This window comes from Lutra lutra, chromosome 6 (assembly GCF_902655055.1).
Source record: "Lutra lutra chromosome 6, mLutLut1.2, whole genome shotgun sequence".
NCBI classification, from domain to species: domain Eukaryota; kingdom Metazoa; phylum Chordata; class Mammalia; order Carnivora; family Mustelidae; genus Lutra; species Lutra lutra.
The window spans coordinates 53,897,709-53,912,533 of record NC_062283.1 but is presented as its reverse complement, the minus strand read 5'-3'; the positions used below and the strand labels follow the sequence as shown (position 1 = coordinate 53,912,533).

The 14,825-nt window shown below is 43.4% G+C and overlaps 1 protein-coding gene across 2 annotated transcripts in view; it reads right to left on the bottom strand.

The window, feature by feature from the left end:
• LOC125102236 (fibrocystin-like) overlaps positions 1-13,330 on the bottom strand; it is an 85,923-nt gene extending 72,593 nt beyond the window's left edge. Inside the window, exons 1-6 of one of the 2 annotated variants that reach the window (XM_047733201.1) lie at positions 13,215-13,330; positions 12,320-12,454; positions 10,614-10,691; positions 9,849-9,993; positions 7,371-7,479; positions 2,947-3,004 (exon numbers count right to left, since the gene is read on the bottom strand). In XM_047733201.1, coding sequence (XP_047589157.1) covers positions 2,947-3,004; positions 7,371-7,479; positions 9,849-9,993; positions 10,614-10,691; positions 12,320-12,371 — 442 coding nt within the window. In that variant the 5' untranslated portion in view covers positions 12,372-12,454; positions 13,215-13,330. The remainder of the gene's footprint in view (positions 1-2,946; positions 3,005-7,370; positions 7,480-9,848; positions 9,994-10,613; positions 10,692-12,319; positions 12,455-13,214) is intronic. The other variant, XM_047733200.1, reaches the window with a different exon arrangement.
• Between the last annotated feature and the right edge of the window lie 1,495 nt (positions 13,331-14,825).

Here is a 14,825-nt window from a genome sequence, read left to right as displayed (position 1 = left end):
ACAGTGTCATGGCTTAAAGGATGGGCAAAGACATATCTCGCTCATTCAACCAATATGCTAGTGTTCAAAGATAGGGCAAATTGGGGATCTGCAAGCAGTTCGTGTCTGCCTAGTCCACTGACGAATGGATGACTTCTACTGCTGCACTCCTCTATGTGACTCACAGGGATTTCCACTGGGTAGCAAACGTTTCCTTAATATTCCCCTCTTTTGAGTTCAAGAGGAAGTGCAGGCATCAGCAATCCCCTCTCAGCAAGGTGCACTCTTGGTACTGCCCCTACCTGCTCTGCTCACCAGAGGTGAGAAAGGAATCTGATGTAACTCTTTCTCGAAAAGAGTTTGGGGGCCCCTCCCAGATGTTACATGAGCTGATTTCTTCTATAGTTGAAAACACCTAAACTCAGCTCTGTGCAACTACATAAGGCAAAGTTTTAAGCAAACACACCACAGCAATGTGATGTAGTTCAAGCTCACCAGACAACCCCATGACCTGGAAATGCATGCCTTCCAAATAATTAGAGAATTTACCCATCTGTGCTGTAGTTTCACAAATGATGTGAAGAGATGAGAGAGGTTTTGGTTAGTAAATAAAACCTCAGGGTGCCTGGGTGGTTCAGTTGGTTAAAGCCTCTGCCTTCAGCTCAGGTCATGATCCAGGGTCCTGGGATCGAGTCCCACATCGGGCTCTCTGCTCAGCAGGGAGCCTGCTTCCCTTCCTCTCTCTGCCTGCCTCTCTGCCTACCTGTGATCTCTGTCTGTTAAATAAATAAAATCTTAAAAAAAAAAAAAAAAGAAATAACTAAAACCACAAAGATGGAAAAGAAAAGAGCACCCATGGGGCTCATGAGGCCACTGAATGCAGAGGACTTAGAATCTTTTCATGGCCACATTCAAAGTCCCAAAAGAACATGACCAAGAAGGTATTCCCTTCACACTGTGCCTGTGTAGTAGTTGTATGAGATGCTTTCAGATGTGGTCATTGGATGACTGGCAGTGAAACCATGGGACCCTTCCAGGAAGTATGAGAGCCACTATACAGTGAGTGGGTAGAAAGGGAGGGAACCTAATGCCTTAGACAAAGGTCACAGACATGAAGAAAGCCTAGAGTCTTCAGTTCTCTGCTCCTATTAACAACTGGCAAAATAATTTCCCTTTGTTTCAATAGAGCTAAATTATTGATCCCTAGCTCTGATGGGCACAATTTTAAAAACTGGTAACAAGTTATAGAAATTGGGAATTCTGTGACTTTCTGACTTGTTCCTCAACAAAGCAGCCCAACAGAGGCTAAGAAATGACTAAGCCTGTCCATGGTGCTGGACAATTCCACGTCACAGTGGAGGACAGTTCATCACAGGTAGAAAGTCAACTGCTAATGGAATGTCATCTCTCCGGTCCCCACCACCTCCCTCATCTCCGGGGCTGCCACTCTGGACAGGCTTCCCAAACCTAATGAGAGTAATTGTCTGGAAAGTGACTTCAAAGATGCCGCTGCATGGATCCTGCCTGGAGGGACCCCTCCACTCCAATCAGGCCCAGCCAGCGATCATTCCCCGAGAAGGTGGAGAAGACAGGGTGCTGCACTCATACTCAGTGAGAGAAACGGGCCTGACAGAGCTGGGTGAGCCAACATCCCATTTCACACCTCTGATGGCAGGCTCCCTCCTCAGCCCTCGCCCTGTGGACTTCTGCCATCAAAACAAGAGCTCTCTAACACCCCAACAGCAGGGACCCAAACGTCGGCCTGTGATTTTCAGACCACATCTCTTTTTAATAAAACGTGATCATGCCTTGATTAATCAGACACATGGAAAGGAAAAGATCTCTGAATAACCTGCATTAATAAAATCAGGCCAGATTCATAGTCTTCGGGATATCATTTAAATACACACAATGTAATCTGAGTCTATACACATACACAGAAGTGCAAACACTTTCCAGCAACTCGGATACCCACTTTGACATTCTTGAGCAGTCAAGCCATTCAAAACGAGATCAGTTTATGCATTTAGACACAACTACATATAAACAGTTAGAACTTGTATTCCCATAATTACACCATCTGGAAAGCCTGAACAAAGGAACAATCTGAAATAGACATAGGAATTTGCCAAGAATCAGACAGTGAATTATATATAATCCTCGCTGTGCTTACTACTTAGTTGTAAGACAGGCTTAGCCATTCTTGAATCTAATTCTTAGCTGCCATCCCTTCTTTTATGAAAATCTCAGCTTTCTCTCTCTTCTCCTCTTCTAGCCTCTGGCTCTCGCATGTGTGTGTGCCCTCTAATTTAAAAAAAAAAAAAAAAAAAAAAAAACCAGGGTAAGTATCAGAGTTGCTGGCCTTCTGTGTGGTACAGGACACCACCCCTCAAAACAGAACAAAATGTTTGCTATACCTACCCACTCTGGATTCTGCTTGTCTGGGTTCAGATCCCAGCTCTACCCTCCCTAGCTGACTTTAAGCAAGCTACGTAACCTTTTAGCATCTCATTTCCTCATCTGCCAATGAGAATAATAATAGTCCCTATGTCCTCAAGTTCTTGTGAGGATCTAATAAGACAATACACGCCAAAAGCTTAGAAGAGAGCATGGCTCACAATAACGTTCAATAAAGGTTTGCTACAAAGTGGATGATTAGCACGTTAAGAGCAATGATGATTTATATTTCCTCCATTCTCCAGCAGGACTTGGTATGATTTTGCTAGCCTCTTTTTCTTTTGTGCTTGGATTCTTTTGTTTTCAGCAAAGTAACAGAGCAAAAGTGCTCAGAGGTGAAACCAAACCTGGTTAAAATTAAACCAGAGGTTGACACTTATTTTTAAAACAGCATCAGAGAAGAAGCTCAATGATCCCATTTGTAGAGAGCACCCATCTGGTTAGAAGAGTTTGCAATAGCTCTGGCAAAGGGATCCATAATCTCTCCTATTTTAATAGGGGATTTCTTACCTGGAGCTCCACTTGGTGGTGTCACTTGGTAAACAATGGGTGTCTGTGCCCTGGAAAACTGTTTAGGAAAGGTCATCACAAGGAAGTGTTTCATTAGTGTATCACAACCACAAACAAGAAGCAGAAGTCATTCCCCATCAAATATTAGTCTAAGGTGGCAAATGGTTACATTTCCTCAAATCAACTTTCATCTATTTCTTTTTTTTTTTAAAGATTTTATTTATTTATTTGACAGAGAGAAATCACAAGTAAGCAGAGAGGCAGGCAGAGAGAGAGGAGGAAGCAGGCTCCCCGCTGAGCAGAAAGCCCGATGTGGGGCTCGAACCCAGGACCTGGGATCATGACCTGAGCCGAAGGCAGCGGCTTAACCCACTGAGCCACCCAGGCGCCCCCATCTATTTCTTTTTATCCTCATAGTCTATCTGTGAGGCAAAGGTGACAGATATTATTATCGTTTTTCCATAGAGAAGGTAAAGGGAATTTTATCAAGGTCACATAGCTCTCTCTGCCCTGCACCTTACTCTCCAAACTTTGGCAAATCTCTTTCTCCCTGCCCACCTGCCATACCCAGGAACACATTTTACCAGAAAGAAAGTAGGTAGGCCAGGCTTAAGAATTCCAATATTGTAACTTGGTATCTTGGAATCTTGAAGGATTTTTTAATTTACCTAGACAAGAATTTGCTTACTTAAATTGAAAGGATTGCAACTTAAATTATTATCAGCCAACAGCTAGGCAGGAATCAGTGAGCTACAAAAAAAAAAAAAACTGGAAGTTGGGTAGGCACGCAAATAAGGTATTTGTTGGGAAAATGGACGGTGCCTACTGAGAGAAAAATGATTCAAATTATTCAAGGAATGGGAAGCAACCTTCCTCTGAGAAGGACGAAACAGCACTGATGGGAGAGGTGAAAGCCTGGACAACTCTGGGAATCCCATCTCACCTATAGGCATCTGGGTTAGCCCAAGATTAGTGCATTTCATGGTCAGGGCCAGTGTAAAGAGAGAAGCAGAAGAATGGACTGACCAGGCCAAGGTTTGACCCATGAGCTGATAACACTCAGGAAGAGACCTGGTCTCCCCCTTCTGACACCCTCACTTCCAACCTCCTCTAGACGCTTAGACTGCTTTCAGTCCCTGTAAACTACACTGCTTCCCACTTGCAAATCCAATGACAGCAGATCGTTTTGCTTGGTCTGCTTCCAGCCAGAAGTCCATCTTCCCAGGGAAAATATCACCAAAGAATAACTCCATTGTTCATCGACAGCCCTAAGCAGAGGGGAGAGCCAAAGACATCTCAACAAAGCTGACAGTGGCTTGGCAAGCATGGGTTTTAGGCATCGATCCACATGGCTGAACAGCCTGCCATCAAGGCTAGTTTCCTCCTTTGTAAAAGAGAGGGTTAGAGAATAGGTCGCAGAAAGTATGTACAGTCAGAAGGTCAAGGTAAGAATGTAGTGACCTCACCATTTGGGAGCTGGTTCTGATCTCACCAAAAGATAAGGATTAATGCAATGCCACACACACACCTGCCAAATTGCACTTCCGACCCTGGCCTCCCAGCTTCTTCCTGCACCTGGGCCTTCACCTCTCACTGGGGCGCCCTCCATACCATTGTCATTTCCATTGGAAGTATACCCTAGGAGCTTCATGAGGAAGAGCAGGGGTTACCAGTCCTTCTCACAGATGTTAGAAACTGAAGCAAAAGAACAATTGAGTCCGAACCAAATACATGGTTTGTATGGTATTGTAATCCAGAGACATGCCTCCGGATTTCCAGATTGCAAGGTAAGACCTACCACTCACTCAGCCTGTGAGCCTTCCACCAGAAACGAGGGGGCAAGAGAGTGACTCCTCGATCACTCCCTGCTATTCCTTGTCGTGCTGGGGTGCTCAGAGTTAAACCTCAGAAAGATTCTCCCTTGTGATTCCCCCTGAGCTGACAAGACAGAAAAATAGTACATTTCTAAGGAGAACAGGCCCCGCTCACCCAGCAAGCTAGAGACATGACAAAGTGAAAAATTAATGAGCTTCCAAATCAAGCTTCCCTCATGCTGATCCCTGAGCCCCGGCGAGGTCGGTGGCAGCAAGACGGGGGAGAGGAAAAGCATCAGATTAGGAGAGTGAAGCCACAGCCACCAGCTGCTTGATAAACCTTCTGTGAGTTGTTCAAACTTGTCAGCACCCGCAGCAGGCTCTTTGAAGTGGACTGGCGAGATGGAATTAATTTTTAATACTCACAGTTCCCCCCAGTCCCAGTCCCAAAACAAAGAGACACACCGTGTTTTATTTAGCTTGGAATGCCTCTCATTAACTGCGTCCCCTGGTGATTTTCCATCAACTCGCCAAGCTAGGCGAAGCACTCAAGGACTTGTTTCCTTTAATGTGCAATTTTAGGAAGTGCTTCTCCTCTCTCCCCTTGCTCTCGTCTCCGATCTTTAATAAGTAGGAACACTACTATCTGGGGTGAAAGGAACATCAAAACCAAAAACAGCATGGTGACCAGGGAGGGTGCCCGGCCATCCATCTTCTGCTACATTCACAGAGACAGGGGAGAGGTGGGCGTGTGGGGCTTAATAAGAAAGAATGATCTTTTTTTCCTTTCTGCTGCATATGTACAGAAGCACAATTACAAGACTCTCTGGGAGGGAGAAGCAAGTTGTTAAATGTGAACTGACAGCAAATTCCAAATTTGTCAATGAATTGCCTGTTTAAAATGTAGAGTGTAACAGGGATGAATTTAGGGAATGAAGTCTTGTTCTAAAGAAGCATTAATTAATGACCGAGACTTTCATGAACAGCCCTTTAGCAGGGTCACCCTGTGGGAAGGACAACCATGACAATGAGCTCGGTCAAACCTCAAGCCTTTTATGAAATGTCTAGGGCCTATCTTTTCAGAGGTTAGTGGAAAACTAACCTGAAATGGACAATAGGCTGAACCAAACACAGAATTAAGACCAAGTATGCATATTGCTTCTCCATCATAAGTTAGGCATTAACTCAAAAGCTTTCCCTCTCTCTGCTTCCCTTTAGATCTGCGCTTGAAGGAGAATACCACTAGCAAATGCCCTTTCAGTCTAGGATTGAAAAGAGGAGCAGCAATCAACCATGAAGCAGAGGGCAAGGTAGAACTTGAGTCTCTGAGTCCCTTCCCCCTACTGAGATGTAGGAGAACTGAAGGTCTGACATAAAACATTGGCCAATGATAATCTTTGTGGCTCCTCATGGGCTTCAGTTAGATGAAGACTTAGAATCCAATGCATGGGGGCACCTGGGAGGCTCAGTCAGTTAAGTGTTTGCCTTCAGCTCAGGCCATGATCCCAGGGTCCTGGGATCGAGTCCAATATCTGCTCCTTGCTCAGCAGGGAGTCTGCTTCTCCCCCTCCCTCTGCAGCTCCCCTTGCTTATGCTCTCTCTTTCTCTCCCCCTCTCTCCGTCTCTCTCTGTGACATATAAATAAATAAAATTTAAAAAAAATAGAATCCTCAATGCAGGTTCAAATCTTAGTTCTTTTAGATTCCACATGTAAGTGAAATCATACAGAATTGGTCTGTCTCTGTCTGACTTATTTCACTTAGCATAACACCCTCTCATTCCATCCATGTTGTCACACATGGCAAGATTTATTCTTTTTTATGGCTGAGTAGCTTTCCATCGTGTATATATACCCCATCTTCTTCATCCATTCATCTGTTGATGGACACTTGGGCTGCTTCCATAATGTAGCTCTTATAAATAATAAACATAAGGTAGCATATATCTCTTCCAATTGGTGTTTTCATTGTCATCACATAAATATCCTGAAGTGAAGTTGCAAGATCATATTTCTGTTTTTAATTCTTTGAGAAACCTCCTTACTGTTTTCCACAGCAGCTTCACCAATTTACATTCCCACCAGCAGAGGGAATATAGTTAATAACATTGTAATAGCTCTGTATGATGACAGATGGCCACCTAGACTTATCACGGGGACCACTTTGTAATGTATAAAAATATCAAATCACTATGATATATACCTGAAACTAAGAGGACATCATAAGTCAATACAAAAATTAAAAATTAAACTAAGTTTTAAAAATCGTAGTTCTGCCATTTAGTACCTGGAGGACATAGGTAAAATTATTGATGAGACGGGCACATTATTTCATCTCCCTGATCCTCAAGTCCCTCATCTATAAAACCAGGATAATAAATAGCTACCCCATAAAGTTGATGTGAGCATCAAATTAATGCATATAAAGCAGAGTCTGACAAGTGTGCCACACTTAACTTTCATTGGTATCATCTCAGACACCTCACAACTACCATCCACCTTTCTTCTTACCCTGACAAAGCAGACTCTGGCTGACTTATAACTTGCTGGTTGATAGCACAGGCCTACCCGCAGACAAGGCAAATACACATTCCTCCATCCTCAGAACCCACCTTGAACGTACAGTTGTCTCGTGGTCCTTGACTGGGGCTGCCCACCACCTGTCCCCCAGAATGCACCTCCAGGTAGTACAGACCCTCGTGTGCTTCAGACAGCAGAGATCTGAGGGCAGAAAGTGGAAATCCTTGTGAACCAAAAACTGTGAACTACCAAAGCCAACAGCCCCATGAGATCACTCCAAATTTCTTCCAGCACCTGTGAAGCAGAGCTAACCAAGGATTCCTATGTTTCATTTTCTACAGTCTAGATCCACTCACCCACAAGACTTTAAAGATTGGATCCTACACCAACATGTTATAATTGTTTTATAGAAAGCCCTTAAAATTTAGAAAAAAAAATCTTATCTTGCAGAATTGTAGGTTGACGGGACTTCAAGACTTGGAACAGACATTGATAGATAATCTAATCCTAGTTTCCATTAAAAAAAAAAATGCTGACAGTTCCAAAAAGATTAAGAAACTTATGTGTGCAAACATCACGGGTCAAGGGTGACTTGGGTTTAAACCCCAGGCTCTTTCGGGAAAAAAAGACATTGAATTCATTCATATGTTGCCAAAAAAGTTCTTGCCTTCATCATATTCAAACAGCCCATAAACACTTCCTATATCCATCAAAAGAATCCTGGACCCCCTCTCCTCTTCTCACAAATATCACAATGATTTCTTTGCCTTTTTGAGGCTCCATTCATGCTGACTTTTGTAAGAGAGGGAATAGGATGACTAAGGAGCTAGAATTAAGAAGTGCCTTCCCTCCACGATTTTCTCACCAAACTCTTCAGAATGAGTTTAATTACTTAAATCTGCACCATCCAATGTGCCACCATTAGCCATACGTGGTTACTGAGCACTTGAGATGTGGCTAGTCGCAAATACAATATGCTAAGTGTAAAATCCCCATGGATTTTGAAGACCTGGTGTGCAAAGAATATACGAAGTATAGTGTTAGTAATTTATATGTTGATTACACATGAAATAATTTTCTGGATATGTTAAGTTAAATAAAAATAATTAAAATAATTTCACTTGGTTCTTTTGACTTTTTAAATGTGGCTACTAGAAAATTTTAAATTACATTTGTGGCTAACATAGTATCTGGTTTAGACAGTGTTGATTTAGAGGCTACAGGGCATGTCCTGGTGAAAGCAGATATGTCTTTATGATAATGAATATGATGGTATTTCGCTGATGATAAAATGTACATTTTTTCACATTTGAGGGTTAATTGAACTCGATCTTCATCTTCCAACCCATGAGTACATGTAAGAGGACAGTGTTTCTTTCCTCTAAAATAGATTATATGGTACATCTCAAAATCATTAACATGTTGGCATTGAGGGAAATAGAACATACAAAACTTCAGAGTTTTGATCTATTTCATGGAAAGTTCCTGCGGGAACCCTATGCCCATATCCACCATAAAATGTGAGGAAGACATACAACCGAGTTTTAAAAACAATAGCAGGAGGGCTGCAAGAAAGTTCAGTTCAAGGGTCATCTAGAAAGCCACGCCTACTCACAAGGTGTTGTGCTAAGTACCATAAGGACTACAAGGGTGGTATTAACACATCCCCTGTCCTCAGAGCACTTCCTTCTAGGATGAAAGTGACAAGTGAACAACGAACCTAAGTGTCATGAGAAACACGGGGTTGAGAAAACGGGGTCACTGCGCTACACGTGCCATGCCTCTTGTAAATTACAAAACGTGCTCCTTCCTCAAAGCTGTGGCAAGCATCACCTGTGTCAGCCTCTATCCACCCGCCTTTCAAAGAAGAGCAAGATTACACTCAGTTGTATGTTCAGGGAAGAGCTGACATTTGCACATTAGATTTCAGGAGGCAGGGATGGAAGAAAGGGAGGCTTCCTGAAGGGGAGAACAGAAAACAAAAGGAAATGATAATTTCTTGTCCTCTTAAGCAATGATCCACTTTCACACGGGATCTCTAAGACATGAGTAGGAAAAGAATGAACTTGTATGAAACTTCATAAGCCACCAAGAACTTGAATAGGACAGTAGGTGACCTGGAATCCTGTACCAATCATACCAAAAAGGAAATAGGCTGAGGACTAAAGCAAATTTCCTTTCTAATTGGTCTTGGGTTTAGGCACAATCACTAGAATTATACCTATTTCAAGAGTTGAGTTCTTTAGATGGGGAAATGGCACCATTTATTGAAATCTTAATAGCGATAGAGCCCCTTGCAAACAACAACAAGAAAGCACAGCTGGAAGCACCATCCAACCCCTCCTTATAAATGTCTCACATTTCTCAAAGTTCTTTCCTATCTTTTCATCCTCCCTTAAGCCTTAGTGCCCTGATAGGGGACTTCGCAGAAGCGTATTCATGTGGAACATTTTTAAAGCTATAGCTGATAACTGCAGTCCTAGAGGGAGTTGCTCTAATGTGCCACCCCAAATTACAGTGATAGGCAAAGCACTGGCCCTGTCTGATCTTCTCCTACCCAGACAGGTTACCTGGTCCTGCACATGACCACCTGCAAATCCAAGAAGACGGGAGAGACATCACAAGGGATGCTGGGCAGGGCGGGCTCAGCCACATTCACCAGGTGTATCTCCAGCTGAGCGCCATTGTCAGGATAAAGGAACTCCGACTCCAAACCTAAACACAAGGGAAAGGGGAATCTCAGGCTGAGCAGAGTTGCAATCCACAATGGAGAATGTAAAAACATGGCCACATAGGGCCATGTGACATGCTGAGCTTGCCTGAGGATGAAAGGACTACTCATTTCCAAATGCATTTATGACTCCAGTGTAAATGGATGGTCTCATTTATGAGTTTATAAGAAGAATTTTCTCTCTTTGGATCCATCCAGTGAAATCCAGGACTCTTTCAGCCATCACAATTACTCTCTACCCTGGTACAGATGGGGAAGCTGAGCTGTGGTTTAGAATTTCCCACATGTAGAACCATCTGCAAGATTCTGGGGAACACATTGCCAAGGACTCTGCTACACGCTTCCATGTTGTGTCACTTGGGGTTCCTAGGGTCCCATCCCACAGCTTGGGATAAGAAAGCAGGCATGGGCATATAATGGTGTGATGGGCTCTCCTTCTGTGACATCAGCAAGTGAGCGTCTGGAAACACAGAAATCAGTGTGAGTGGGTCCAATGCCCTTCAGGCCCTCTTTTACACCTGTCCTTAGCCAAAACCTCATGTATTATTTAGGATTCTTACTACCAATAAGTAAGAAACTTGCTTTTGGTAAGAGCCAAACCTACCATCAAAAATGACTGTGATCCACGTTCCCCCTGCAAGACTACCTTCTTCAGGTTCAATGCGGAAACTCCAGGAAGGCACTGTCGATGAGTAAGAAAAACAGTGGGTTTGAAGTTCAGAGTCAATACACCTGCTTCCCTAATGTTATAAAAACAAAAACTAACATTCCTCTGAATCACCAGAAGGGCTTGACAAAGCTCGGATTCCTGGGCCCCACCCCTGGAGTTTTTGATGCAGTAGGTATAGGGGAAGGCCCAAGAACTTACAGTTCTGACCAGGTGCTGCTGGTGCTATGGGCCTGGGGATCACACCTTCCAAACTTTCATTTTAAGGAGAGTTCTGGCTAATCCACTTATTTTGGACCTCCAAAAACCCACAGTTCACCAGAATATTCCTACATTTCTACGTCATTTGGGAAAGGCCTCAGGACACATTTGGTTCCTAATTAAACACATATGATCTGTTCTCTCTTTCCCACCCCTGAATTAGGTAGTCCTATTTTAGCTGTAAAGCCACCATTTATTTCTTGTAACTCCACTTCCCAGAGAAGAGGAGAAACTTGTAGAAGCTGTCCCTATCTCAATCATCCTGCTCAGTGTACCATCCTCTGATTTCTTCCTTTTGACTAGGTAACCAGAATGATTCCCCAGATGGACACAAAATTCTGTAGATTGCCCCTGGGGATAAAAATATATTATGTTTATATTTAAAAAAAAAAAAAGAATTCTACACACACACAAAAAAAATTCTGTAGATTGTTTTGCCTTGCCTGCTCAGAAAGAGGCTGAAGCATGCATCCGTGCTGGAATTTCCTTGAAAACAACAACAACAAACTATAAACAACACATGTTAGGCTCTCACATGTTAGGTTCTCCCATTGAGACCATTGGCTGAGCATAATAATAAAATCCTTATCTTTGAAGACACTCCTGGACATGCCTTAGCCAAGACAAAGCCAATTCAAGGAGCCATCAAAAATCAGTCAGCTCCTCAGTGAGATCATAGATAGCAAAAGTGTGATCTGCAGAACACTTTACATTTCCGATATCAGAAAAGATAAAATATAATCAAGGCCGTGCTAACTCTGGTTACCCCAGGCCTTCCATGTGCACTTACACAGGGGGCATGATGCATTGCCACGAGTTGTGGGGAATCATTCTTACCAACACAATTACTCATGGCAGCCCCCGCCAGAGCAGCCCGTGCTTACCCTTCAAAAGTGGATTAGATACTTCAACCTAAAGTAGGTCCCAAACAAATGCCATAAAAAGATGCCAAGGACAACCAAAATTACAGAGAAAATTAGAGACATGATTTGGGAAACGAAGAGTTTGATACAAGCACTCATTAACCACTAAAACAAGATAAGCTATTCCCTTTGGGAAGATAAAGCAATAAAATCTAAAGAGAATTACATCATATGTCTCAAAAATGAATTATAAAAAGAAGGCTATAAATTATGATTAGAAGCTTTAGATCATAACAGCAACCTCCATTGGCCATTAAAAAATAGAAGTATATATTCATAACTTATATATAGCTTCAACAACTAAACAGGAAAAAATAATCTTTAAATAGAGAAAATTTAAACCCAGAACAGATGCTTCAAGACTATCCTCCCGAAGAATATTTTAAGTATCTATAAACTAATTCTCAAGGTAACTTGTTGTGTTCTAGCTATAATCCCTTCAGAGCACATCCCACTCACCTGCCAGAAGTAGTATTTCCATACTCATCAGAGAGATCAGCCAGACAGTCATCCTGTCCACTTAAATCAATCCTCTCAAAATTGCTCAGACATTACAAGCATTTTCAATTTTGCAGGAGCAGTGTAGCTTTTGAACTTTAAAAAAAATGAAAAATTACCATCATTTTTTGCTCACATATTATTACTTGACTGTGCTAAAATTTGGGAAATTAAGGCAGTGATACCAACATGGCTTTGAGCCTTCTAAGGGACCTGCCATCCTCCCAAGCTCAGGAGAAAAGGATAATCTAAGAATCTTATATAAAATCATCACTATTCCACCCCGCCCCCACTCTCCCACCAACCTATTTTATGCATGTTTCAGCTGGGTAAATAAGAACAGCCTCTTTGATTAATTCATTATTGAGCAAAAGTTTAATCTAAAAAATAATAAATTCTAGATATTAAGATACAAGTTAATAGTGGTTGTGGGGTGGGGGGTGGGGGAGGTTATTTTGTTTTGTTTCGTTTCTAGAAGAGGCTCTAGAAGAGCCTCAGTCCTCCATGAAATCAGTCAACACAAAAAATAAATATATAAAATTAAAAGTTTAACAAAGCAAGTGTTAAGTATGGTACTGGGTTAAAAAAAATGGTACTAATGGGAATTTGGGGCAAGGGCGGCGAACTGTCTTGTCCTCACAGCAGAGGAGGAAGGAAGGAAAGAAACAGGAAGAAAAAGCTGCACCCTCCAAACTGGACGCCATGATTTCAGGGTCTCTCTATCCCTTTTCCGTGGAACGGTGGCCCAGTCCCTCAGGTCTCTCTTCCCTAAATACTGCATTTTTTGTGCTATTGTTCTACTTAGTGCTTTTAATTCAATGCCAAACCTCCATCATTCATAAAATGATAAGAATACCTCTCAGTGGGGGGCCTGGGCAGCTCCACCCATTAAGCCACCCACTCCTGGTTTTGGCTCAGGTCACGATCTCAGGGTCGTGGGACTGAGGCCCCTGTTGGGCTCTGCACCCAAGACTGGAGACGGAGTCCGTTTGAGATTCTCTCTTCTCTCTGTTCTCCCCGCAGCTCGCACTTGCTTCTCTTTCTCTCTAAAATAAATCAATAAAATATTTTCCTAAAAAAAAAAGATTACTTCTCAGAATCTTTATCAACAGTAACGGAGGGGATGTATACAAAGAAATTAACACAGGGCCTGGCACAAAGGAGACACTCTGGGGCTGTTAGTTTTCCTTTCAGGGGCTATTTCCAGGACAAAGCCCCATCTCTGATTACTCCGTGGGTCAGGATCTGAGCCCCTCTCTTTCCAACTTTCCCTGCCGTGGCTCTCCAAAGCAAACCTTGCACTGCACGGGACGGTTCTCCCCGTCACCTCTCAGACAAGCCTTCATCCGGTCAGCCCCTTCCTTGTCTCCCGTGGGTGCCTTCTGCACTCCCTAAACTCTCTCATGATCTAATGAAATCCTGGCTTTCCTTCCCAGCCCGGCTACCTCCAGCTACCTCCTCCCTTGAACCTCCCCCCACCCACCCTCTGTTTTGGTTTGTCTGCTGCCCCCTTACCCAGAGGGCAAGGAGAGACAGAGGAAAGCGGCAGACAGACCACTCTGGACTGGAAGGCGGCGGGTTCAAGGAGCAAGGAAACGTACCTACAGGCTTGTCCTGGGCACCCTCAGGATGAGTAGATCTCCACACCTGCCTGCCTCAATCTTAGATGTTTATAGAGAGGCCTCAGCTGGGTTCAAACTATACCAGGCGAGTAGTCTCAGCACCACATTGCTCTCTCAAGGTCGTGCCCTTGAAAATGGTTGCCACTGTGGGAAAGGTGGGCGGAGTGTACGTTTCAAGGACGGAGTGGCAGTGGGGAGTGAGGAGCCTCCAATTGCCCAATTGCCCAGGTCAGCTCTCTGGTCAGCTGGAGGTCACGTCCTCTCCATGACCCCTCCTCCCAATACTCCACCCCTCCTAACCAGTGCTTATAATCTCACGAGCCCCTCTTCTGCAATGTGCCCTGAACAGTCAGCAAGGGCTTCTGCCGGCATCAAGGTGGCTGGCTCATTTGGACGCTATCCAGCTGCACTCAGAGGCAGATAGCACAGCAACACCATAGCACGCTCAAGAAAAAGCATAGACTAAGACCATGATCCCCAAAATAAGTAATAATTTTTCCATCAAGAGCCCCATCATGACCCAAACCATTCATTGACTAAGTCTCCTAGGATAGGGGTCGAACGGCTCAGGGCATTCACTTGTGTCTCGGTGATTTAATTAGCAGACTCTCGCAAGTGTGAACATAGAACATTCTGTTTGGAGAAAGGCACAGGTGCCTTTTTGAGGCTATAATAGTGTCCAAAGCCATCCTGTTTGGGAGGATAGTTTTTTTCACTGGAGACCTTTCAGTGTTTGGTAAGGACAGACTTTCCCAGCTATCATTTAAAGCTTGCTGGGTGAATGCAGTCAGGGCTTCTCTGTGTTTATGATGTCCTCCAGGCCAGTGGAGGGACAAAGATGGTGG